Raw genomic sequence first — 27,070 nt, forward strand, 5'->3', positions numbered from 1 at the left:
TCTTTAGGGCAGTTAACAGGAACAATAAGGAAACCATTAAAAATATCACACAACAAATGTTTTTGTTCTTTGAATAAGTTCCCAAGCGGGAACATTGGAATTAGATATTTGGAATGCTTGGAAACTTATATTTTTATTAAGAGTCCACATTTGCATATGCTTAATCATTTGCTGTTTGTTTTGGGGTAAAAAAAAGTTACAGTCCCTTTTTTTGTGTTTAGGTCCGAGATATTAATAAATTCAATTCTTACCAAAAAAAATAAAAATGCACCTACTAATATTTTCAATTAATAAATTAAATTAATTTGTTTTATAGAAATGTCGGACTGTTATTTAATAAATTAAATATAAGGTGTAATGTGTTTTAAAGAAGTTTCTTTAATATTCATTATTTTATTTTATTCATTTTATTATCAGAAATATTCATTCTATTTTATTTTTTCATTTTGTCATTGTAATCTATTTTATAACTGACCAATGTTCATTGTCAATAATAGTAATTTTATAGATAGAATTTTGTCTTTGATAATTGTTTTGTCTAAATTGAAAACAACAAGAACAAAAAAATTAAACACATTCATTTAAATATAATTTTAGGAACAACAGCAATAGAAAATCAAATGATGTCACCCTCACATTTAAATTGATCCTTTATTAAAACTATGAACTCGGAGCCTCCCTCCCGCTTTCTCTTCCTCCTTTATCAGTCTGTTAGTCTTTCATTCTTTTACTGCTTCACTCAATGCAGCTAAACTTCAGTGTTGACAAAAGATCTCTCTCAGAAGGATAAGGACATCAGCTCTTCAGACTCATCTGAGCTGAACTAAGAGGAACACGCAACAATAGCTGGAGGAATTATCAAATCTAAAACAGGTAGTATTCAACTGTTGTTTATGAGTTTTGCCCAGAGCGGTCCATCTCTCTAGCTTCTCCTTTTCGTACTTAGTTCTCAGGTTATTGTTTTAGGTAAACAGTTGAGAACAGTTTCTGGTTACCGCTGATTCATTTAATGTCAGTCCAACCTGTTCATTTAAATTGCTCTGGCTCAGTCAAAAAGTTCGAGTTCTGCGTCAGTCTGGATTAATATGTATGAACTTGTTCAACAACAGAATTGGAAGATGATTTTATTTATCTAATATATATATATATATATATATATATATATATATATATATATAATATATATAATATATATATATATATATATATATATATATATATATATAGTAGCTTTCATAGACTTTTCATTCCTGACAATGAAGAGGCGTTTTAGGACGTTAAGTATAACGTTAGCTGGCAAACGCTAGCCGTTCCTCTTTCTCTAATTATTACGAAGATTGCTGTAATTATAATACAATGGACATATTTACGGTTACGTTATGTTCTAAAAAAAAAAAAACTTTTAATTGAGTAGACTAATTATTGACATTTATCATGCCATAGGTGACATTTGATGACCGTAAGAATCGAGAAATGACCTAAAAACCTACTGGCTAATGCTCAACATGAGGTCCAGAATGAAAGAAGTTTTTTGGAGTTGCGTTTGGCCGCTGTTTCTCTGGACATTTGTAAGCGGACAACCGTCCTGTCCTATAGAGATGACCAGAACAGAGCTACAAACGCCGAATGAAATGCCAACCAAGCTGACCTTCGACAGTGCCTTTATGTCTCCAATTGTCCATTCATTCCTGGGCTCTGTCCAACCCAATCCATTCCCTAAAGGTGAGTTAATGTGATGTAGTTTTGATCTTTATGTTTGACAAAGCCGTATTCAGTACAAATAGAAACTGTTCCTTCGGTATTGACTAACACAAATGGTTACAAATAGGCACAGATGAATCTTGTTCTAAGAGCGTAAAGGCTGTATTCGACTCATTAGAGGATGTTATTAGGCTGGGCTTGTTATGTACATGGTTAGTGCTTATTCAAGTGGGATAAATGCACTCAGTTAATTGTCAGAAAATAAACCACTGTGCAAATAACCATGCAAATGTTCATTAGATTCGAATCATCTTCCCTTCCCTTTCCAAGAGTTTTGTTTACTACAAAAATATATTTATTGCTGTGCCCTTGTAGCCTGTATAGGTGCAGTCTGCATCACAACTGGAAAAGCAAACTTTTAAGTTAATTATTACCTGCAAATTCATTGTATGCTGGGAGAAATTAACTTTTCATGCATAACCTCAAAGTTCAAAAATGTTCATAAAATGTTAACAATGTCTCTGTGATCTATGATTATTGGATCAAACATGCACTACTTTTTTTGTACATGCTTTATTGCATACAATTCTGATTTAATATAACAAAAGAATGAAGCATTACTTTACAGAAACCTATACTGAATGAAATATTACTGCATAGAAACGTCATTGAAGATTGTTCAGGTTACAATGACAAATTTCTATTCATCACCTATTAATAGAGTATTACTGTGTGTATAGTCTGCCTTTTTATTTTGACTGTAGTTTTTGTTATAATACCTTCTTGCTGACATCAATGACTATTTAGAAAAAAAAATGTATGAAAAATTATGTCAATGTTTTACAGTAGAGAGTTACCTTGGTCACTTCATCACTGTTTACCTCGGAGACTTTTATAGCACAAGCAGAATGCTGGGACACTGGTTATTATATTTATTTTGTGTTGTGTAAATGAATATTAAAAATATATGTACCATGTTTTGGCATGTTTTTCATGTAGATCTGCTAGTTAGAGTGATAAAAGATAAGGATTTCAACACGGAGATGGTTAAAGAGGTATGTCACGCCTGCATGTAAAATAATGGTTTGATAATAAGTTTTATGCAATAGATTTTTTAGTTTCATACGAAGAAGAATGTACTTATGATTTAATATAGCCTCCAGATATAAATGGAAGTGTGTGTGTGTGCACACTTTGGGACAAGTTTCTTTTGTAAAAAATTTTTACCAAGTGAGTCATGCCTACAGGAATATTTTGTTGCATAAACAATCACTATTTGCTAGTTTCAATTGGCAAATTTGATTATATTTTAAAAATGTTATGATTATTATTATTTTTTCTCATCTGTACTGCTTAATTTAACAATACCCACAGTAACCAACGTGTCTAACCTCTTTCACTTATGACCAGGTTTTGCAATATCAGATAGGTTTCTTGGTCTGCGTGGCCATTGGGATCCTCTACATTGTCCTGATGCCTCTAATTGGCCTAATCTTTGCCTGCTGTCGTTGCTGTGGTAACTGCGGGGGCCGCATGCACCAGCAGCAAACAACAAACATCCACTGCAAGCGAAGAAGCTTTTACTTGTCCACATTTCTCATCACTGTACTAATTCTGTGAGCACCAGTTTGAGTGTAATGTTATTTTAGTGATATTGACATAATTTTTATCAGTTTTCCAAATTAATATTAATTTCTGTGCAGGGCAGGGAATATTTGCATGTTCCTGAGCAGTGCAAACACTTCAGAGACTATGCTGCGCAGCCCCACAGAACTCACTGAAATCTTGGAGAATGTCAAAGGCTATCTTAACAGTATTCCTCAGGTAGCCTACACCATTCAGAGAGGAGAAGTGAAATGGAAACCTCATGTGTTTTTACATTTTTTTGTTTGTTTGTTTTTTTACACTCACCAGATCTGCAGGTTTTTGATAAAATAGACAGTAAAAACAGTATTATTGTGAAATATTATAATGTATCTATTTCTATTTAAATATATTTTTTAAAATGTAATTTATTCCTTTGAAACAAAGCTGAATTTTGCCCGGTCTTCAGTGTCACGTGATCCTTCAGAAATCATTTTAATATGCTGATTTGGTGCTCAAAAACATATCTTATTTCACGATTCTTGATAAATAGACATTTAAAAGAGCATCACTTATTTAAAATAGAAATCTTTTGTAACATTATAAATGTTTTTACAGTCACTTTGGATAAATTTAATGTGTCCTTGCTGAATAGAAATTCCTTTTTTTCATATTTTTTTATTTCTAGAATAAACTCTGTGCAAGGTTGCTTTATATCAACAACTCAAATGAAATGAAATTATAACAATACTGAGTTAAACTGAATATAGCTAGAGATAAGGAAAAATTTATACAACTTTTTATTCCTCAACAGCAAATCCAACAAGTGATGGATGAGAGCAATGTGACTGTGGATAAGGTCAAAAACAACTTAGTTGGTACGTCTAGTATCCCTTAAGACAAAGGTCAGAAATTAATAGGGGCAAAATACCATTGAAAGTGACAAAAATTACACTCAAATTAGAAATTTAAGGGATTAAAATTCCTGTGATGAATTCATCTATTTTCTTATTGGTAACATATAATACAGTTATCTAAACATTTCTCACATGGCTCTGATTTTATCCATTTGTTTTCTTTTAAACTATGCTGTACTGATCTCACATTGAATACCTGCATGTTCTTCTCATAGAAACAGGGCCTTTGCTCGGCAAATTGATCCAGAATGGTCTTAAGGGTCACCTTGACCCAGCATTCAACTCCACTACTGAAATAGGCCAAGGTATGTACAGTATGCATATCAAATAATAAAGCAGTCCCTTTCTCTGGGAAACTAGCTTCATGATCAAACCTTTGCAGCATTAATGAATCCATTGATTTTAAAATATATTGTGTTCTTTATGTATGTGTTACAGTGATAAACAGCACCAGCGATGGATTGCTGCAGCTTAATAAAACCTTGGAGCTGTTGAAACCGAAGGCGGATGCGCTGCAAGCTAATTTATCTGCAGTGAGGCAGAAGATTAACAACACGTTGCATATGTCAGACTGTGTAAACTGCACTTCCATTCAGCCAGAACTGGATAAACTATCACTGGATGGAAGCCTTAAAGTAAGCGAAACCAGAGCTGTCATGGGGACAAACCAGTGAAAAGCTCAGTGGGGAATTCTGATGGCTGTTCAGCGAAGCATGTGGCCTCCTGATGATATCCTGATTACACTTTTAAGCTTTGCGCAAGTTTCAGGTTGAACATTAAGAGAAGTAACTGCAAAAATTTGGGTGGATCATTATATAGTTATTCTCCCTTTCTTTGAAGCTCTAGACATTTTGTGGTTGCGTCAGGTCAGTGATTGAAGCAGAGCAAAATTCTGCATCAGTCTTCTTGGGAGAACATAGGCATTACTATAATACCTACACAACAATGTTTTGGCTTAGATTACTTGACTACCATGCAGCATTTCTCTAGAAGTGCAAAGGACCAAGTTGTATTATTGGTCATCTGTGCACGCAAAGGCTCAAACGTGTTCCTATGGCTCAGTGGTAGAGCATTGCATTAGTAGTACATAAGGTCATGGGTTCAATTCCCAAGCACTTTATCTTGGAAACCTAAATCTTACCTGGTTGAAAGACATTTCCATAAATTCAGGCTGTTGTAGAAAAAAATGACGTGTCACTCAATGAGTATGTGAATGTCAGCATATAGTGCATTTATGTACAGCTAGTACTGCCATCTAGTGTTAAATGTGCTGCTCTGCTTGAAATTTACAATGGGGTCTGAGACCACATTGAAAATATAGCATTAAAAGAAAAAAAAAAAACAAGAGTTTAAAATGTAGTTAAAATGCTAATTATGAAAATTATTTATAATATAATATTTATAATACATAAAGATGCACTTAGTTTTTTTTTTCTCATTAAAAGGTTTAACCCATAAAAGATGAATAGTATTTTTGAAAAGTATAATTTAAATAATTCAAATTCAGGATAGAGTCATATAAGTAGTTTATTAACAGGGGCCAAGTTCACATGACTATGAAAACTACTAATTTTGTCTCATTCACTTTAATGTGTGCACTTCATACTAGAGTGACAAACCAAAAAATATATCTTTTTAGGCTTAAAATATAGTTTAGAATGAAAAAAGAAATAATGACCTTTGCATGTGCTGTGTCTATCTCATAATTTGGTAGTTTCCTGATCAAAAGGACCTGAGTTCTGCTGTAGACAAGGCTATAAATGCTGATGTCATTGGACAGGCAAATAAGGTTAGTGCCGTATTTCACAGGCATAAAATTTCACTTCAGTGCATTGTCTGTCTCTCTCTCTCTCTCTCTCTCTCTCTATACACTACAACTGAATTGGTGCTCAAGAAACATTTCTTAGTATTATCAGTTTTGAAAACAGTTGTGCTGCTTAATATTTTGTGGAAAACCATGATACATTTTTGTCAGGATTCTTTGATTAATAGAAAGTTCAAATGAACAGCATTCATTCATTCATTCATTCATTTATTGTAATATTATAATATAAATGTCTTTCTTTTCACTTTTGAGCAATTTTCCATCCTTGCTGGGTAAAAATGTAAATTTCCTGAAAAGCAAAAAAAAATAAAAAAAACTTTTGATTGTCCCTACATATATATTTAATGGTTTACATGATTTCTACTAGCTATTGTTCATTATACATGTTTGATTCCCAGGGGAGAGACTTTTTTGACAGTATACCAGAAAAGGTGACAAATGAAACCAGACTAAATGTGCAGAGTAAGTGTGTGTGTCAACCCACAAATGTTTGTTCACTTAAGGGTTAAGTAGTGTAATGTTCTTGATGTTGCTGATCAGTCTTGTTGTTAAGTGATGTTGTGTCATGTGTCTTTTAAAGATGCTTTATTGGAGCTTGAAAAATTAAAAACCCGGATCTCAGGTGTGACTAAAGACCTTCCTCTTGATGTATTGAAGAATGCCTCAGCACCACTAACGGACATGCAGAAATCAATCGAAGATTTTTCTCCTTATATAGAGAAATCAAGTCAAATCAGGTACTAATTAACCATGATTCTATGTGTGTTTAAATACAATATATTCAAATATATACAATCTTAATTTACAAAATTATTATTATTTTATTTAATAGCCGGAGTGTTGGATTGATCCTGAGCTGTCTGATTTTGCTGGTGGTGATCTGTAATTTTCTGGGCCTGCTGCTGGGCATAGCTGGACTAAATCCTAAAGACGATCCCACTAAACGTTCCGGCACATCCAACTGTGGAGGAATATTTTTCATGGCGTGAGTATAAATTCCCCTTTGAATTGGTGTTTGTGTAACAGAAAACTGTTGTCAGTGTACATTCATTCCATTGTAGTACAATAAAAGTATAACACTGTACACTATGTGCAATATTTACTTCCTCTTGTGCCATTTTAGAGGGGTAGGTTTCAGCTTCCTGGTCTCCTGGATCTTCATGTTATTGGTGTTGATACTTTTCATAGTGGGAGGAAATAGCTATGCCCTGGTCTGTAGACCGTGGCAAAACAAGGAACTCATCCAGGTACTTCCAGCAACACTGACTCATACCAATCATATGACCTTGACTAGTTACTAGTTTCCAGTAAATGTACATTTTTGCATATCATCGCCAGTATATTTGTTTATGCTGTTATCATGTGTTTCATAGCTTATTGACACTCCAGGGCTGATTCCAGATTTCAACCTGTCCAAGGCTCTGAATCTGAATACAAACCTGAAGATTGTTAATGTGTACAGGTATGTCACACAAGACAGCATGACGGATGGCTATCATATTTACATAATTTGTCCAATATAAATCAATATATACGCTTTTTATTATTTCCAGTGACTGTCAAAAAAATAAGCCCATGTGGATCACATTTCATCTGAATGACATCTTCGACCTAAATAGTAAATTAGATGTTTCAGAGGTGAGATATTATTACTCTTCCTTTACATTCCTATGCTTGATGCTTCAATTATTGGGCACTAATGGCTGATTCGCTCAACAGTACACCCATGAGATTTATCAGTCCTTTGAGGGGGCACAAATCAACATAGCAAACATCACCATCCTCAGTCCAGAGGTAAAGACCCAGCTAAAAAACTTCTCTAGCAGTGCCAGCAGTATGAACGTCAGCAACATCACACAGCAGGTACACTTTATACTTCATTTGCAAAAGGACACTAGCACATACTGTTTGTGAAATCAAATGACGAATAATTTAATAACGGGAACATATGAGCCTTTTTTTCATAAAGCATTATCAATATGGCAAATATATATATATATATATATATATATATATATATATATATATATATATATATATATATGTGTGTGTGTGTGTGTGCAAACAAAAATCTCACTGGATTATTACAATTAATGGCAAAATTTATGTTTGGAAATGTAAACTGCTATTTCCTACTGACACACTAAAGCAAAAGATAGAAATAACAGACTAAAAACCATTTTTAGCTGGAGAAAATACTAGTGTTGTAGTAATTTTGGCCACCACTGTTATGACTTACATATATATGTTTTCCTGTACAATATATATGTTTTTGGGCAAATGCAAAATGTATTGTTTCAAATATTTTATGGACAATAAAAATATATTAATGTTGAAAATATATTTATGACAAAATGCCCCAAAATATATGCGGAAGTACTTATTGAGAATATATTTATATAAATATATATTTTAAAATCTATATTAGCAATACATTTTTTGATTTCAGATTAATGATGTGTCAGGGACTAATCTGAGTTTAGTAGCAGAAAGTCTGGATATCTTGGCTGACAAACAGGTGAAAGTTACTCTTGTTTACTTGTTGTCTTGTTAACACCCTCCTGCTCTAGTGAATGACTGAGATGGATCATGTACAGTTACAGTATTTGTGTCTTTCAGATAAACCAAAATATAAAAGAACAACTGCATGGGGAAGCAAAAGATCTGCGAGACATCCAGACTGAGATCACGTCTGACATCATGCCTTTGCTGGTGTGTTAACACAACAAAAAAGACAGTACTCAGAATTTAAATTCCAACTGAATGTGACATTAGCATTAGGAATGAATGATTATAATTACAAAGTGTTCTTGACTAGTTTGTATCAGTTTGGCTTACCATGACCTACATTCTTTTTCTCTTTGCAGCTGGAACTGAACACCACTGTTAAGAATCTCAGTGCAGTAACGTCTCAAATCACTGTAAGTAAACACTAGAGTCATCATATGTGCCAGTCAGTATTCATACAATATATCTATATACAGCAGTCTTCTTTCTGACTTGCCAAAATTACAGTATATTAGTTTTTAAAATAATTTAATCAAAGACCCCATGAAATATGATGATTTGCTACTTGCTGTTATTGCAGGTGGTATTAGGGAGCATCACAAGCATATATAGTACTGTTCAGCAAGGATGCATTATATTGATCAAAAGTGACAGTAAAGACTTTTATATTGTTACCAAAATTGCTGAGCAGCACAACTGTTTTCAACATTTCTTCTCTTTATTCATTTTATAGCCAGCTGTGGAGAATGTTCTCAGAAAAGTTGGCTCTGCTCAGGACGTCCTGAACTACAACATATCACAAATAGTGAAAGCTGTGAGTGTTGTGCAATCAATGCAATATATAGCTAAATCATCTGTCAGGATGCTTACTGTATTACAGTGATGAAAAAATCTACTGTGCATTTTATAATAACTGTGCACTTTTTTCTGCAGGAAAGCAGGGCATTCATAGACTGTCAGCTGGAAATCTTTCTGACATTTCTTCACTGGGTAAATCAAACGGTATGTGTGACTTTATTTATATTCAAGGTGCGGACTATCTTGATGATGAATTAATGTCATTGTGTTGTACTCTGTATCAGATCACAGAGAAGGTGGGTCGTTGTGGGCCTGCAGCTGCAGCAGTAGACAGATCAGAGGAGCTCCTCTGTAAACACTTGGTGGAATCTTTGGTAAGAATCCATCACCAGCTCTAGCTGCCTATTCTTTTCTTTTTACAGTGCTTACAGATTTGTAAGTGCACGTGGTTCCCATCTAATAAACCCTTAACATAATATCCCGTCTGTTCCCCAGAACGCCTTTTGGTTGAGTTTGGGCTGGTGTATGATGTTCCTGATCCCCAGCATCATTTTCTCAGTTAAACTGGCCAAGTACTACCGCAAGATGAAGTATTTGGATGTTTATGAGTAAATTATCTTATTTGTTTTTAAGAAGCGGATCATGGAAAAGTCTACTGTTTACCTACTGTCATGGGTTTCCTTCTGATTTCTCTCTTTAAAGGAACAATAACTTCATGATGAATCCTTTCCCAAAGGCCCACCTCAAACCTGAATTATTGGAAAATTAAAAACAACCTCCTTTTACACATGTACATAATTGAAATCGATCATTAAGTTTGATTTGATCACACATTGAACCACATCTTAGTGAACTGACAAGTAGACACTGATTGTAGGAAAAATAAAGCCAAAGAAGCTTCTGAGTACTTCTTTATTTTTAGTGCCATAGACTGTATCATAAATGAACTTTGCGTCAAATGATTTTAGCACTTAATATTTAAATGAAAAGCACAACTTTACTGTTACAGCTGTAATGTTTTTTTGTATTATAAGGCATTAATGGGAGTTTAGAAAGCACTTTATGTGATCCTGTGGGCATTGAGATTTATCTATGCCATTTTTTCAATAAGAAATATGGGTTTGCTGTTATACTGTTGGCAGGTGTATTTTATTTATAAACAACATTTCTATAAGACTGTTCTAATAAAGTAATTAGCTCATGAATACTGTGGAGACTGTAACTGTATAAACCAACTAACAAGTGACCTTTTTTTGAAGTGGTGCAGTCTGATAGGTGGAATCTGAGGCCTGTTAAACATTTCTATCTTGTGTCATGTATTAACTACAATCACAATAAAAGGTGCTTACACTACCATGCTGGACCTGTTTGTTTGGTGTAAAGAATCGCTTGCCACAGTCTGTCCAGACGACCCGTCTAGAAACCCTCCCCCAGTTCACCATGTGTCCTAATGCCATTACAACAGTGTGCCAATCAGGATGAAGTACTAGAGCAGTGGAGTACACATTCCACACATATCTGTACTGCTTAGTGGGGAAAAAAACAGAAATCGGACAACGTGATTTATTCACTATTTGACACTGACCAAAACATTAAATATCTGGAAAATGTTGCCAGTATTACTGTTCAAATGATTCACTTTCTCCTCAGCAGACAATGCTGCACAGATTTGTCTAACAGTAGCATACAGTTAGCAGTAGTACACAGAGATATTTCAGACATTTTTACTAAATGTTTATAAAATTACATTCTGAAACTATTTTTAGTGCCTTTAGTTGATTACTTTAGATCATAAATTAAAATTTCAAATACATCATGCAGAATACACCAATACTAAGTAAACACTTGCATCACAAAGAGAAACTAGAAGTGTTTCAGCTCTCCAAATACAATTAGCTGTGACCAGTCTATTCAGGGCAACACAAGCCTGCCCAATATAATTGAGTTTGAAGCTGGTCATTGTATAATAGAATTTAGGTGAACTGAATTTAAAGCAGTGCTGTGAATGCGTCTGCTGAGCTCAGTAGGAATGCAGAGGGTGGGGCTAGTGAGTTAGAAGCACATCAGAATTCCTCTCCAGACCACCAAACCATACATCATTAATGACAGCTGTGACACTTTAGCTCAGAAAGAGACTTGAAAACAAGTGGCAGCAATACATGAGTCATATTTAATGGCTTTTTACAAAGTTAAAATCCCTGTGATAGCACTAAATACAAGAGCAATCCGGAAAACATATAAGGCATTTAACATGAAATGACCAAATCTAAATTGTCCAATGCATCAGCATGCACATTACATTTTATATTACTGTACATTTTTATTAATGACTAATACATTTTTTAGCTTACATCTTCCATGGAATTTCTTAAAATAATTACTCCTAGCGTACGATGACATGAACTGTAGTGTCAACAGAAAAAAAAGACATTGTTATGCTAAGAGTTTATAAAATAAATGATCTAGAGCATGAAATGTGGATAATGCTTAGTCATCTCTGACCTTGCATTAGGATCAGTGTGACAGCATGCCTTCGTGTGATGGCTATAAAAAGGACACATCTGAAGATTAGGAAAAAGAAAATACTTTTTAAAAGACACCACCATGTAAGATGAAATGCATCAAACCAAGAAAACATAAAAACAACATATATTACATTCTAGGAATAATTAAAGCAGTAATTAAACATATGTGCATTGCAAGTTATTACTTTACAATTTTAATAGTTAATGAAATATTGTTCAACCTTAAGAAACTCTGTAATTTTGTTCAGACCATGCAAGGTAAATAATACTTATTAAAGGGACAGTTGACCCAAAAAAGAAAATTGTGTCATCATTTATTCACCCTCATGTCATTCCAAACCTGTATGACTTACTTTGTTGTGTAGAACATGAAATACAATCAATCCAGTGAAAGACAATCGGGTCCAAAGTTTGTTTTGGACCCCATTGTCTTGAATTGTGTATACAAAAACAGTTAATCAGAATATATTTTTTTTAGTTTCCACAGAAGAATTAAACTCGTACAGGTTTGGAACGACATGAGCCTGAGTAAATGATGACACAATTTCATTTTGTGGTGAACTGTACCTCTAAGAGCTTTTAATAACAGGCTATGTAAAGGGTCAGACATGATTTGCGAGTGGGAAAGTCAGACCAGTCTGGCTTGACATGTCGCTTGAGATCCAGAGGAAGTCCTCTGCTTGGTTTCCTTCTGCTCAGCATCTCTGAATAGTCCCTTCGGCTGGCGTGGAGGAGTGAGCGGAGGAACTGTGGGTGACTGAAGGATATCTGCGTACCTTTGGCTCGGTTTGGTCTCCCTTTGGAGAACTTTTCTGAGCAGTGGTTTCAAAAGCCCGATGGTTACCTGGCTGCCGTGAGCCTCGAAAGGTCCTGAGTTCTGTGTCGAATCAGGCAGGTTTTTCAATACAATATTAAGTATGCTCGTCACAGTCATGTCCTCCGGACAAAGAGTCCACAGCAGGTCTAAATAAGGGTCCAGGTCTCGATGCTGGGACACTTCGCACAGCAGAGCACTGAAAATCTCTTTGTTCAGAAGCGGGCTCTGCCGGCAGAACCTCTCAGCTACTTGTGCAACCTGTACCCACTGGCCTTGCTTGATGAGAATCCGCAACGCTTGCATTATTGCTTTAGGGCGCTCACTGCACAAAAGCAACTCCACTTCAAGTTGTTGGTAGGTCCCATTGCAAGGGAGCACCGTCATGGCCCGTTTATAGAGCGGCATGCTCTCAGAGCTCTCCTTCATGCCGTAACCCCACGAAGACTTGGAGGACCCGCCGGATTGTTGTTGTGCCAGTTCAAGAAATCTGGGGAGCCAGCTGGGCTGGAATTTGAAGATGGAGTGGCACAAGAGCTCAAACACAGGCACCACAGTGTGTTTCTGCTGACCGTTGCAGTGAGCAAAGTTCGCTGTGGGTTGCACAGGGCTGAGGATGATTTTCCATAAATCAGCAGGAGCTTTAGATGACAACAAACCCTCACCGCTGCACCTCAGATGCAGAACCACTTGAATGGCGTGCCATGAGTAAGTGGGAAAGAGATGGAAGATGCCGTTCAGGTACTGAAGATTCTCCCTCTCTAGCTCACCACTAAGCAGCCGGCAGATCTCCTGCTGCACCAAGCTTTCACAATAATTATCTAGATCTTTCTCCGAAGCCGTCACCATTGATGTTTTGATGTCCTCCAGCAAAACAAGACTCCTGAGTTCCGATTCGAGTGAGCTCATGAGCCTTTCTTGACCTGTGGAATGTTTCTCGCCAGTTTTGGTCTTCTGGTTGCTGAGGTAATCCCTGAGGATGGCAGCCAGCGATATGGGCGCTTGAAACATCCCACCTTTTTTGAGCTTCTCCACTGTGAGCTGCGTGCTACTTAGACTTCTTTGCTGATAGTATTTACATGCCTCCTCAAAGACAGCCTCAACCAAGAGTGCACTCGAGTCTTCAGAAAGGGTTGAAGAAATCTTCGGGTTTTGTGTGACCACAAACAGCCCGGTTTCTGACAGCATTTGTGGAGAGTGACTATCCAAAGTGTTTACGAAGAGAAGACCTTCTGTTTTTAGACTTATTCTTTCTAATTCCAAACCACATTTAGTGTCGATTAAGAAGAGGGTCCTGCCTATTGTTAGTGCCAGGATTTCGTTATATATATTCAGGCTATTATTTTGGGACCCACTAGCACTTAGGCAGTTATCAGGAAGTTTGTATATGTTACGAAGACAGCTGTCCCTCTTCATAATGCATACCCAACCAGTGCTGAGAAGGAGAAGGAGGTCTCCACATCCAGTTGAAGAGAATCCACAGATATCAGGAGGATCTATGGTGGATAAAAGGCCAATGCAGTCTGTAACAAGTCTCTTGAAGTCGGATTCCTTGCTCGAGCTTTTCATAAGTGTGCAGCTACAGGCACTATGCACTTTAAAGCTGTCATGTTCAGGAGACCATGCAAGAAACACTTTTGAAACACCCATGGAAGAGTTTTCCCTCATATCTGGGAGCAGATAGACCAAATCCCCAGAACTGATGGTTGTGAATCGAGGATTATTGTGCAATGCAATTTTCACATTTCCCAAACTGACACCCCCCTCATTAACTTCTACAGTCTTTTTGCAGATGCAGAACCTGAGGTTGCTGCTCACGCTATTGGAGTTCTCAGATGGTGGTCGCTCCTCACACCATATAATGAAATTCTGACACATGCACACCGAAATTACTTTAGCACGAGGGCTCTTGCACAGATCCACGGTCTGGAGTAAATGCCAGCCTGATCTGCACTCTAGGAATTTCCAGAATTCCACTCTTCCATTCTCAAAAATAACTCCCAACACAGAGGCTCCATCTTCTGGTTTGCTTTGAGGGATATAAATGACATCCACTATAGGCACATTTCCAGTTAGCACTAATTCAACGTGCTTCTGGCATTGCATGAGATGGGCTCGCTGATATTTGTCATGTGTCATAAGACCACTCTTGGGCTGACGCACAATGACATGAATGTGACGTCCATCTGGACTCAGACGCACATCAGACAGACAGTTTTGAGATGAGATGTTGGAGTATGCCTGTTTGAAAAACTCTTTTAGGTCCTTTCCTTTCGTGAAGTCGCCGAAATCAGTCACTTGTTCCAATGCGAGTCGCGTCATGTTTGCTGAAACGTTGATCTGGAAAAGGAAGCACACGATGCGCGTGAAAACACTTTTAGTTTGGACCAGCGATCATCCACAATCTCCCGGAAACATGTCCAGTGCTCATTTCACGCGTTAACTCCATCACATGACGCTGTCATATCTCTACAGTCCATAAATCCTACGAAATACCCGTTAATTTCTCCTGTGCTGTCTGTTTCTCCTCCACTCCTCCTGACATCACGAGTTTGTTAATTTCCGGAGTCTGTTGACTGTGTTTCAATACCCAGCGAGGCGCGCACTCAGACAGCATTATTGTGCAACAACGCACGCCGCTGTGACAGCCTGAAATCCTGTCTAGGTAGGCAGCTTACTAAGTTTTGAAACACACCCTATGCGTTGTTTTTAGTCTTTTTTTCTCCCTCTCTGTTGAAGGGAGGAGTTTAATTCATTACCCTGCTCTCTAACCATTATATCAGACACAACTTTCTACGATGATCTACTATATATTTCCTTATAATTACTAATATGTTTCCTACGTACGTTTCTGCTTTCATCCACCGTATTGTGTCTATTGTTTGTGTAAAATCGTAATCATTTTACGTCAACACAGCCGCATTTTTATTTATTCGTGGTGTTTGAATTATCTAAATATAGTTACAGTTATTTGAAAAATACAAACTCGCAACTTAGTGCTGACCTGAATTTTCATTCTGTAAAAATGTAAACGCAAAAAAATATAAGAACAGCTCGGTCATGACGTTTATTTGTAGGCCAACAAGGGAGGCTAATTCGCCATAGATTTCTTTAGAAATTTTCTCTGGATTTTTAGAGTGGTTTTCGATGTATTGGCATATTAAGATATCTGGTTCTCAGGTTTGTTCAACTACATATACTGTGTGTGTGTTAGTTAAATTCCTAACAAGTTGCCTATAAGGACTACAACTACCACAAGGATGTGAGATTACGTGAGTGACAAATCGGACAGAAGTTATAACAGCATTTGTTAAAGTTTAAACAATATTGTAAACATAGTATAAAAATACAATCCGGGGAAGAACTAATAAATAAAATAATATAAAACGTAATTATGATACTAGCTCAATGTACTATAGTCACAAGCTTTGTCATAGAATGCGTCGGAAATGACGTGACGCCAGTAAACAAACATCCTTCAACTACAGCGAAGGTTTCACTATTGATGCAAACGACAGACATGAACCCTGCAGTTTTTAAAGTTTGTAAGTTTTCATAATACATTCTAATTGGCTAGTTTTAAAACATCATTGTTTATTCTCTGTCTTTATATTCCGATGTCTGATCGCATTTTTAGGTCAGCTGCAGTGGATCGCAAATATGATCACTCTGTCTATTTTCATGGATTGTTTGCACACACGATGCAATTGTTTTGTAAACAAACTTATATATATATATATATATATATATATATATATATATATATATATATATATATATATATATATATATATATAGATATATATATGTATGTATGTATTTTCTTTTTTAAAGTCTCACTAAAATCTGTCTGTGTACCAGTAAAACACTGTGTTTACTGACCACGTGATTACCAGGAAGCATGTATATGAATGTACTGTGCTATTCGATGCTTTAATAAATTATACTGCATATTGTACTTTATTATATTATGTTATATTTTGGGTGAAACCTACTTAACTTTTTAAAACACTTCCCAGTGTGCAACTGTCGTTTTAGCTGTGTTTTAATATTTGTTACAATATAATCTGACTTTACAGGTCTAGGAATTTAAGTTTCTGTAATACTGTTATTCAATTCAATTCAATTCAAGTTTATTTGTATAGAGCTTTTTACGATACAAATCGTTGCAAAGCAACTTTAGAGAAAATTAAGTTTCTACAATATTTAGTAATAGCTTATCAGCATTATTCAGACATATGTGTCTTTTCTGAATAGAAAATCAAGCTGAAACATTGAAGATGTCTGATTCGAGGAGAAGGTCTAAAGGGAGTCAGGAGGAGACAGCAGGAACATCCAATGGATTGGGTGGGCGGAACAGATCAGAGAGAGCTTGTGATATGGGTGATGAAGATGATACTGGTGCCGGACCCTCAGCTATTAGTGACGAAGATGATGATCCAACACGCAGGAGAGAGATCAGGAGCAAGTACAGGGATCTGATCAATCAAGTCCAGCGTGAGTATTAATACTGTTAAAGTTGGCTTCAATACAGTTATAAAGTATTGTAAGTATATTGTTGAGTATGCTTTTTTTTTTTGTTCACAGAAAATCGTGAGGACATGCTGAACCCAGCTAACAATAAACTCACTGATGTTTTAGAAGAGGCCAACAAACTTTTTGCCAATGGTATTAATTTTCTACGCTACATATCTTGATACCTACAATACTAATGCAATTCAGTCAATTAGTGGGATGCATGGTCTGGCAGAGCTCTCCACACATACTTTTCATTTTCTGTGTATTATGTCTTCATGATTGTCTCCTGCTGGTTTGTTTTCAGTGAGGCAGGCTCGTGAAGCAGCGCTGGATGCTCAGCTCCTGGTACTAGCCACTGATCTAGGGAAGGAAAAGGCCAGCCAGCTACATGCTGAAGGCTCTGCATTTGACCCATCTGCATTTGCAGAACATTTGGTAAGTTACTGTGAGAGGAAAGGCCAGGGCTCTGTTTTCCAAAAGCATTGTAAGCCTAAGTAGATTGTAGAACCATTGCCTCCAGTGGTCTCTGCAATCAGCTTAGCTCATGATGCTTTTGAGAAACGCAACCCGGATCTTGTATTTAGTGTCAGATGAGAAAAGCATGTTTCGATTTACTGTGAAATTTCTCTTATTGATCATTCTAGTTGTCCTTCATGGGTCTGAATCGTTTGGAGGATGAAAGTGGTCAGGATGGGAACTTGGAGGGATATTTACCACAAAGTGCCTGGCAGAGGCTCGCAAAGAGATCTGAGTACTGCTTCAAAACAGCCCCCTCATTCCACTACATGTGAGTATGTCTGTAGTATGGGTCAGTTTAAGTCAAATTAAACTGAAGGTGATAAGGTAATTATATTGGAAATTCACATTATATTTGTAATCATTTTGCAGATAATTTCAACGATTTTCATGATTTTAAGTTTTCTAAAGAGTATGTTATTATTAGGCTAGTTTTGTGATTCCATTCTTGCCCCTTTGTACTGATATATTGTACTGAGGTCTTTGTGGCCCACTTCTGTAGTAAATGAAACTATTGATTTAATGGAATCAGGTCAAAGCCAAAAAAAATATTTTTTTGTTGCTAAGTATTTCTTTTAAATAAATGCTGTTTGATATCCATGATATTTATTGGATAAACATACCTTTATCTTACTTTTATTTACACTAAACCTCTGAATCTGTTTGATTGCACTGGATACTAAGCTGTACTATATCTTACAAAAACAGAGCATCTTCTGACAGCCTCATTTTGGAGTGTTTACAAATACATTGTGCAGTTTACAATACCTTTGTTATTTTTGTTTAATTCAAGCTTGGGCTCGTTTCTGGCAGAGCCTCCTCCGCCACGGCAGAGAGTTGAAAGACAAAGGAAAGCACCCAGCAAAGAGGCCAAACGAATGATGCCCACCCAGGTGTGCTCATTATAATGCAAATGCTGACAGGCTCTGGAAATATTCTTGATAATCTGTCTGATTTTAAGAAATTAAGAAAATATCTTGTCATTACAGCTGAAGAAAATGGAAGAATCTAACCAGGAGGCGACAGAGAGAGAGGTTGAAAGAATTCTTGGATGTCTGCAAAAATACTTTGCTGATGACCGTAAGCATGTTAAAATAAAATGTCAGAGTTAAGCAAAACAGACTATGCCAAAACCCATTAAAAATGACCTTTTCCGGAACAGCTGAGGAACCCATTTCATATTACGAGTTCGTCATTGACCCCAACTCCTTCTCCCGGACTGTGGAGAACATCTTCCACATGTCTTTTCTCATAAGGGTAAGTTAAGAGGCAACAACAGCTTTGGAGATTAAACATAAGTCTCACGATAATGAATAATATATAACCCTCAGGATGGTCTGGTGAAAATGAACTTGGATAAGTATGGGCTTCCTTGTATAGGTAAGATCAAATCCACAGGTCACCATTTTAGTTGTGTTTGTTTGAATGTACTTCGAGATGATATGTATTATTGGTGTACTATAGCTCCAGTAGAGGAAGGTGAGGTAGAGCTTGGGGGAGCTGCTGTCCGAAATCAATGTGTCATCTCCATCAACCAGAAAAGCTGGAGGGTGAGCATTTTATGACTGCATTTGGTATTATCAAAGCAGATGTTTGGGGTCGGAAAGAAGTGTTTTCTGGATTCTAATTGAGATGATAATGTAGAAATCATTTTCTTCTCGGGATTACCAGAGGCTTGTGTCTTTAACAACTAAATATTTAAGACATATTTTTTACAACTTTTCCATGTTCAAATATTTATTTAGCTTGGAACAGGCTGTTCTTTACCTTAAATAACTTGTATCTATGATCTGTGTCTTGCAGGAAATCATCGAGGCCTTTGATATTAAGGGAGCTATGATCCCTCCTCCAGAAGTTTTGTCGCAGTAAAGCTAAGTTGGAGGATAGTTAGCGACAGCCGCACAAATATTTGTAAAATAAAAAAATGCTGTTTTCTTCTTTTTATATTTTTTATATTTGGGATCACAATTTTAAGAGTTATGTCTTTGAATTCTGTATAAAATGTTATAAGTGTTTCTTATACAATAAATGTAAAGTGAACTTGCACTCAACATTATATTGAGTGTTGGATTCCAAGTAAAACTAAAGAAATGTTTTATTTTGATGGAAACAGGTTATATAAAGTTCATCTCTGTTCTTTCTCTGAATTTGGAATATGCAGGGAAGCTGGTCAATTGTGTGCATAAAGTCTGGATGCTTAAAAACTTCTCTCTGTTCACATGGGATCAATATTTCATAAAACAGGTTTGCTTTGTAAATCATTATGTAAAGATATCCTGTTTGCAAGTCAAATCTCCGTTTGCACAGCCCTCATACTACAGAGTGGCCGCTTATACTTAAAGGGATACTCCACCCCAAAATGATTTTTTTTTTCATTGGTTAATGTAGTTCAAAATGATTTTTTTTTTCGTTCGTCTTCGGAACACAATTTAAGATATTTTGGATGAAAACCTGTAGGTCTGAGAGTGTCCCATAGACTGCCAAATATTTAAGATTTTTTGGGTGAATAAAAGGTGTTATGGTCGTCGTCAGAATACTCCATCTGCCATCAGACGTGCAATCTGGGTTTTATGAAGTGACGGGAACACAAGGATGCTTGTGGTGGGGATGACACAGAAGAGCATACACAGCATATGGTGATATGGAGAGACATAGAGCAGACCGCTGACAAAGGAATTATTGAATAAAGTCATTATTTTTGTTTTCTACTCTTACAAAAAGTGTTCCCGTCGCTTTATATAACCCAGATTGCCCGTCTGATGGCAGATGGAGTATTCTGATGACGACTTTCATACCTTTTATGGATCTTGACACTGCTATTTACTTGGCAGTCTATGGGACAGTCTCAAGCCTCCAAGTTTTCATCCAAAATATCTTAAATTGTGTTCCGAAGACGAACGGAGCTATTACGGGTTTGGAACGACATGGGGGTAAGTGATTAATGACAAAATTTGCATTTTGGGGTGGAGTATCCTTTTAAAGGTAATTTCCTTGAATATCATTTTACTATCTAAGCTGCTCCATTAAACCTTACTATGATTGTGTATAGATAAGAAACTTAATGCAGATTAACTAAATATGTGCATAGTGTTGTTGTTTTTTATGGTTTTGTTTGAATTATGGTTTTGTTTGAATTTCTTAATAGTAATTACTAATCATTAATCTGGTCACAAAATTATGTAGTAAAATGAACCTCAAAATAGCCATATACTGACTTCATTGTTTGTTCGGATTACATTTGAACACTACCACGTAGAGGTGAAATATAATTTGTATTATTTTTATTTTAATAAAGTTGAATATGTGTGAATGTGATGTAAAACTACTCTTTAAAAATTCTTAATCAATACATACTTTTGACTGCTGCCTCTAGTCAAGTATATAAATACTGCCATATGGCAATATTTGTATTTTCTTGGGCTTTGTTGTCTGTTACATGTTCATATAAAGTCTGTGTAAAATGCTTATGCAGGGAGGAGATAGAGAGCTGTTCATGTGTGCAGTGGTGCGGTCCTAACTGCCCTGTAGTGTGATCCCACTGACATCTGAAGCCTTTTTGGAGGGATCTGCCTGCTGTTTGAGTAACACTCATGTTCACAAGATACTTCTTTAATCTGCAGGGATTTTTGGACAGTGCAGTGGTGTAAATCTGCATTAAGATCAGTGGCTGAAGTTGTGATATTAGTGTAGTATTGATTTCTGTTGATTTCTTAGAATTTTTGTCTTTTTTTTGAAAGTTGAAAATTGTTATCTGCTTGTTGGTGTGCTTTGTTTAGGTGCTGTTTTATGCCATTATATGCTTAATTTAATGTTCTTAATATATATATATTTTTTTTTGGTGGGGGTGGGGGGCTTACTGCTTGAAGAACTACATCTATGTATCTCAAATTTGCTGAAATCCTGTCTTTCCTAAGAAAATGGCACCTTATAAAAGCAAAATTCTTTATATAGCATTTAATTGCCACTTACCAAATTTATTGTCGATATCCTCAAATGTTCTTAATTTTTTCATCTTTTTAATGTGGTGTTTTTAAGTTTGTCTTTATTAAACACTTTTGTTATGTAATTTTAAGGGAACTGCAGTATCTTTTTCTGGTGTCCATTTTTAGTGAATACAAATTAGTAAGATATGCATCAAAACAAATAATGTGTACTGTGTAAATAATGCATTCATTTGAAAAGGCAATTTTTTATAGAATTAAGGTCACATTTTTTGCTGAAAGTTCATTTTCCTAAGGGATGCACAGACCATTCTGGCCAACACTGATAATTATTTTCATGTTATGACTGATATTAAAATTCTGTAATATTTAGCCTTGAATAACAATTATTTGTTTCAATGTTAATTCAGTGTTGTGATGCTTCAATTCAGGATCACAGCATTGTCATTTGCAGTATGAAATATGCATAACTATTTATTTTTAGATAAATATTTGATGAGAAAGTTCAATATTTTTTGTGAGAAAGACCCAATAATTATAGTCCCTATAGGGTCATCATTATTGGAAATGACTCTTTAAAGGAATAGTTCACCCAAAACTGAAAATTTGATGGGCAAGTGATATAATGCTAAGTTTCTCCAAATCTGTTCTGATGAAGAAACAAACTTTTCTACATCTTGGATGGAATGAGGGGGAGCACATTTTCAACAAATTCTCATTTTTTGGGTTTCAATATTTGTTTTTACGTAGTGCTGTCACTTTAAGTTAGCACTAGATGATGGCAAAATTTCATTTTAAATAAAAAACAGGCAAGAAATGAATGCCTACAATTAAATGTCCAGTACTGACCAATATACCCATATCTTTATTGATTTCAATACGTTTTGTTTATCATGCAAAAGAAAGCCAGTGTAGCATGAGACAGTCTATGCCTCAGTCAAATCAATAAATTTTTTTTGGAAGTCAACATGAGACTAATGTGGTGACCAACTTTACTACGGTATTGTGACAGTTTAACGGCATATTGGGAGAAGAAAAAAAAGTAGAGCAGGCTTGATCTTATCCATTGGTTATTGATTGGATGGCACTGAATGGAGGCAGATCTGAATATGATTGGCTCAATAAGAACAAGGTATAAATTTATAGTATGTTCTGTAGTTTATAGTATACATTTTTTAATGGACTTATTATTCTTTATAGATAGAGAGAGCTGTTACTTGGCCAGTAACATGCATTGAGAAAAAAAGGGGCAATTTTCTTTTCCTGCTGACATTAATGCCAAGAATGAATATTTTGAATTCAGTCCATCAATCATGAGGCTTGATATATCTTATCCTTTTATTTTCTGCCACTGTCCCATTTCACTTGAGTAGCTCCATTGCTTTTCCTCTAGCGATTTTCTTTTGATGCTCAGTACCGTGTCATCATGCATGCAGCTGTTACTCTTTTAAACTTGCAGATTACAGTGGGATGCAAACATTTGGGAACCCCTTGCAGAATCTGTGAAAATGTGAATAATTTTAACAAAATAAGAGAGATCATACAAAATGCATGTTATTTTTTATTTAGCACTGTCCGGAGTAAGATATTTTACATAAAAGATGTTTACATTTTGTTCACAAGACAAAAAAATAGTTGAAATTATTAAAATAACCCCATTCAAAAGTTCGGGAACCACTAAAACCATATTTTGTTGAAATATATATTTTTTTCCATTTAGTACTGCCCCTTCGGAAGCAACAGAAGATTATTGCATGTTTCCTGGAACACAAATTAAGTACAATTAACCTTGATCTTCAAATTCCAAAAGTTTTCACCCCCCAGCACTTAATGCATTGTGTTTCCTTCAGGAGCATCAGTAAATGTTTGAACCTTTTTAATAGTTGTGTTTGAGTCCCTCAGTTGTCCTCAGTGTGAAAAGATTGATCTCAAAATCACACAGTCACTGCTGGAAAGGGTTCAAATATGCAAAAGATGCTGGAAAACTGAAGAATCCGCAGGACCTGGAGGTTTTTCTGAAGAACAGTGCTCCATTTAACTGTTCAGAACAAACAAGGGACTCATGAACAACAATCATAAAACAAAAAAACAGTCATGGATCATCCAGGAAACCACACAGAGTATTAAGAACCAAGGTTTCCTAAACTTTTTTTTTTTGAATGGGGTTATTTGAATAATTTTTTTTTTTTTTTTTTTTGTCTTGTGGACTATATGTAAACATCTTTTATGTAGAATATCTTACTCAGGACAGTACTAAATAAAAAATAACATGCATTTAGTATGTTCTCTGTTTTGTTCAAATTATTCACATTTTCACAGATTCTGCAAGGGGCTCCCAAACTTTCGAGTGCCACTGTATCTGTATCTATTTTCCTCATTCTCATTCGGCCTCTGTATTTTCTGTCCTCCCCCTCCTCTCCCTGCTTGTGTGACAGTAGCTGTTGATAACAGAGGGGCTTTTTACCCCCTGGCAGTGTAGCATCTTTTAGCATCGCTGCAAAACCCAATGAAGTAAGAGAGGAATAAATGTCAAGACACATTTTTTTTTAAATCTTGAGCTGTGCTGTTTATATAATTGTGTTATTATATAACAGAGAATTAGCATCTATGTCATAGTTATACCCTGGGCATTGCAGTAGGCTTATTCACACACACTCTCACACACACACATATGAGGGTATCCTCGCACGCTTGCACTCACTTGCTCACACCCTGCTTGCATTGCTCAGTGATGCCATTTCTTTGTAGTGGGGATGCAATCCTGGAGAGATTATTTTTGCAAGCCTTGTAGTGCTTCAGTCACCTCTCCTCAGGAGGACATGGAATACAGGATGGGAAGCTGCATCGGAGTCGCACGCAGCCAGGTAACACTACATCTTAGAATCTGCAGAAAGAATGGCAAAATGAGAATGAGTGGGAAGACATCACCGGCTGTTCGTTGGTTGTCAGTGCAGGCAGAAGAAGGGGATGAGGGGGAGTATTTGTGTTGGACTAGGCTGACGTCAGGGGGATATGAAAGAAAAAGCATGTATTTTTGGCTGTCTCTTCTCATACTGGCCTGTAGTGGAGGGAGCTTGGGAGACTAAGAGTGTGAAAGGAGACGGGAATGGAAGGGAAAAGAGAGGGGGAGGTGCAAAAAGATGCCTGACAATATCTACAGTGTAAGAGGGGAAAGGATGCAGGAAAAGGAATGACATATATATATATATATATATATATATATATATATATATATATATATATATATATATATATATATATATATATATATATATATAAATGCATGGCTGTAGACAACAAGCAAATGAAGTCTAAATTGTGCTGAAAATTGATGTGAGAATTAAATAAAGGAAAAAAATTAGGAATAAGGGGAAAAAAAGGAATTGATTCCCTTGACAACAAGCAATATCTGTGCATTCAATATATGCTATTAAGTGAATGAATAATTATCAATAACTGAATCAGAATTGACTGTTCATAGACAATAAGCGATTTCTTGATTTATTGATATCTTGTTATTCAGCATTCCTTGTCTATGCAGTTGAAGTGATTTTGCAATAGTCATTTTATACTTGTTTTAATAGGCATTAAGAATGGGAATATTTGGTAAGGCACTTTATTGCAATAGTTATATAAATTAAAAAGTATTTATTTCAATGACCAATAAATACTTTGTTTTCTTGATCCATTTAAAAGGTCAGGTTTCTGTATTATTATGTAGCAAAAGGTAAGAATAATTATTTAGTGAATAAGTGAAATGGTATGGGGTGTGTGTATGTGTAAGAGAGTAAACAGGTGAGGTGAACAGGTAGCAGACAATTGGATAATACATAAATAATGCAAATATGTATTATAGTGTGCTATAAGGTTTTCCAATAGGAAACAGTTGTGTGGTTGACCCCAAGTTGGAACTGGAAGAGAAGATCATAGTCTATCTAGTTTAGCAAGAACAGTAGCCATTGAATGGAAGGTCTTGCAGGATGCTTGACAGAGCTGAAAACACTGGTTCGGAAAGTTATATTCTTGTGCCCCATTAACCTTTTTTCACCAAGTTATATTGTAAAAGTGTGCTTCACTAAATAGTTGTATTAAAGTTAGAAATACTATTTAATATAACCGGATCAACCTGACTGCTTTTGGTTACACTAAAATTAGTAAATTGGGTACGAAACTCAGTATTCCACTCAGTATTATTTTATGTTGCATCTTATTACTCAAAGTAATTCTGTAAGGACTGAATGGGTACTCTATTGATCAACATTTTTATTTGGTCATCCAGCAATGTGAATACCTACTAGTGACCAACAGTACAGCAGCTTGGTGACCAGTAAAATCGCTTTCAGTGTGAAAAGAGCATTATATTTCCCCCTCCAAAAAGTTTTTAGCTATCATTACCATTGTAGAAATGATATATTCACTCATGATTAACAATGATTAATCTATTCTGTGACCAAAAGTGTCCAATAGTAAATTTACTGACAAGTAAACAAGTAGTATTGGTAGTCATGTCATTACAGTATATCTGAGGTGACCTGCTCTATGTAAAAAAATAAACGTCTTTTATAAGGCCATTGATATGACTGAAGTCTTCCAGTTTTTTAATGCTAAACTATTTTTAATGTAATTGTTTTAGGGCCCTGGTGACAGGCTAAGGGGGTTATGGGAAGGTTAAAATCCTTTCTGCTTAGTTTATGGCATTGTGTTTGTTTACAAGAGTTACCAAGAGCCATGCACCGTTCAGCTGACTCTGTCATCTCCCCTCACGGTCTCACACTGCCTACCACCTCTTGCATTTGCCCTCTTGCCTGCTCGAATTCTGTGCAGATTTACCTACCCAATGTGCCAGTCGTCTCAAAAGGGGACAGGCTTGTTTACTGTGGTGTAGCTGCAATGAACAAAACCTAAAGCTCTACATTAAATGTGGCCTTGTGAGCTTGGATAAATGTACTGCCTCTGCCTCTGTGAGCTGGGTGAGTGAGTTTGACTTCACTTTGTTGTTATTGCTTTTCAAGTTCAAATGAGGTGATTCACTGCAATGTCATGGTTTACATTGCTAATGTAGTATTAGTAAACCTTTAGTATCACTTACTAAGGGTTTAGTAAGTGATACTAAAACATTTAGTATCAACCTTTAGTACATGGCGTTGCGGGAAAAAAACATAAATGCCGATACAAATTAATTCTATTTTATTTGTTTTAAGGTTGTTATGCAACATTGTAGCACAACAAATTCTGTGCTGTTTTTTTTTCTCTCTCTCAATGATAAACTGGTAGTTCAGGAATAGAGAAGACACGTTCCTGTTCCACTTGAGGAGTGTTCCTATGTAAGCAGGCAGTATTCATGTGTTTGCAAGTGACTTAGCCGTGCTAAAGTAAGGTACTGATGTTTAATTATTAGTGGGAGATATGAGTCTCCAGATGGG

General features: G+C 36.0%; 4 protein-coding genes across 7 annotated transcripts in view; 3 read left to right on the forward strand and 1 right to left on the reverse strand.

Annotated features, from left to right (window-relative positions):
* Positions 1-675: 675 nt before the first annotated feature.
* LOC109111075 (prominin-1-A-like) lies at positions 676-10,686 on the forward strand. 3 transcript variants are annotated; one of them, XM_042769000.1, is made up of 23 exons: positions 679-873; positions 1,444-1,722; positions 2,701-2,756; positions 3,112-3,317; positions 3,405-3,525; positions 4,100-4,163; positions 4,418-4,507; positions 4,641-4,837; positions 5,917-5,991; positions 6,426-6,489; positions 6,608-6,764; positions 6,860-7,012; positions 7,151-7,274; positions 7,401-7,489; positions 7,581-7,665; positions 7,747-7,890; positions 8,477-8,545; positions 8,647-8,739; positions 8,895-8,948; positions 9,269-9,349; positions 9,469-9,537; positions 9,618-9,707; positions 9,829-10,686. In XM_042769000.1, exons 2-23 carry the CDS (start codon positions 1,497-1,499, stop codon positions 9,943-9,945), a joined length of 2,424 nt encoding a protein of 807 aa, XP_042624934.1. In that variant the 5' UTR covers positions 679-873; positions 1,444-1,496; the 3' UTR covers positions 9,946-10,686. The 3 variants fall into 3 exon arrangements, with proteins under 3 accessions (XP_042624937.1, XP_042624934.1, XP_042624935.1); XM_042769001.1 differs by lacking the exon at positions 679-873 and adding an exon at positions 970-1,087; XM_042769003.1 differs by lacking the exon at positions 8,477-8,545 and having other exon boundaries at positions 676-873.
* A 794-nt stretch (positions 10,687-11,480) lies between these two features.
* LOC109111060 (Hermansky-Pudlak syndrome 6 protein homolog) lies at positions 11,481-15,054 on the reverse strand. Its single transcript, XM_019124027.2, has one exon. The coding sequence runs from the start codon at positions 14,992-14,994 to the stop codon at positions 12,487-12,489; it is 2,508 nt and encodes an 835-aa protein (XP_018979572.1). The 5' UTR covers positions 14,995-15,054; the 3' UTR covers positions 11,481-12,486.
* Positions 15,055-15,199: 145 nt separating this feature from the next.
* LOC109111065 (non-structural maintenance of chromosomes element 4 homolog A-like) lies at positions 15,200-19,914 on the forward strand. Of its 2 annotated transcripts, none has more exons than XM_019124040.2 (11): positions 15,200-15,337; positions 16,930-17,169; positions 17,260-17,340; positions 17,495-17,625; positions 17,835-17,977; positions 18,500-18,599; positions 18,696-18,786; positions 18,869-18,963; positions 19,038-19,086; positions 19,171-19,256; positions 19,510-19,914. In XM_019124040.2, the coding sequence occupies exons 2-11, from the start codon at positions 16,953-16,955 to the stop codon at positions 19,573-19,575; spliced, it is 1,059 nt and encodes a 352-aa protein (XP_018979585.1). In that variant the 5' UTR covers positions 15,200-15,337; positions 16,930-16,952; the 3' UTR covers positions 19,576-19,914. The 2 variants fall into 2 exon arrangements, with proteins under 2 accessions (XP_018979585.1, XP_018979584.1); XM_019124039.2 differs by lacking the exon at positions 15,200-15,337 and adding an exon at positions 16,032-16,217.
* A 4,143-nt stretch (positions 19,915-24,057) lies between these two features.
* Positions 24,058-27,070, forward strand: part of LOC109111058 (transforming acidic coiled-coil-containing protein 2-like) — a 56,934-nt gene continuing 53,921 nt past the window's right edge. Inside the window, exon 1 of the mRNA XM_042769005.1 lies at positions 24,058-24,511. The gene's annotated coding sequence lies outside the window, so the exon portion shown is untranslated. The remainder of the gene's footprint in view (positions 24,512-27,070) is intronic.

This window comes from Cyprinus carpio, chromosome A13 (genome assembly GCF_018340385.1).
Source record: "Cyprinus carpio isolate SPL01 chromosome A13, ASM1834038v1, whole genome shotgun sequence".
Lineage (NCBI taxonomy): Eukaryota > Metazoa > Chordata > Actinopteri > Cypriniformes > Cyprinidae > Cyprinus > Cyprinus carpio.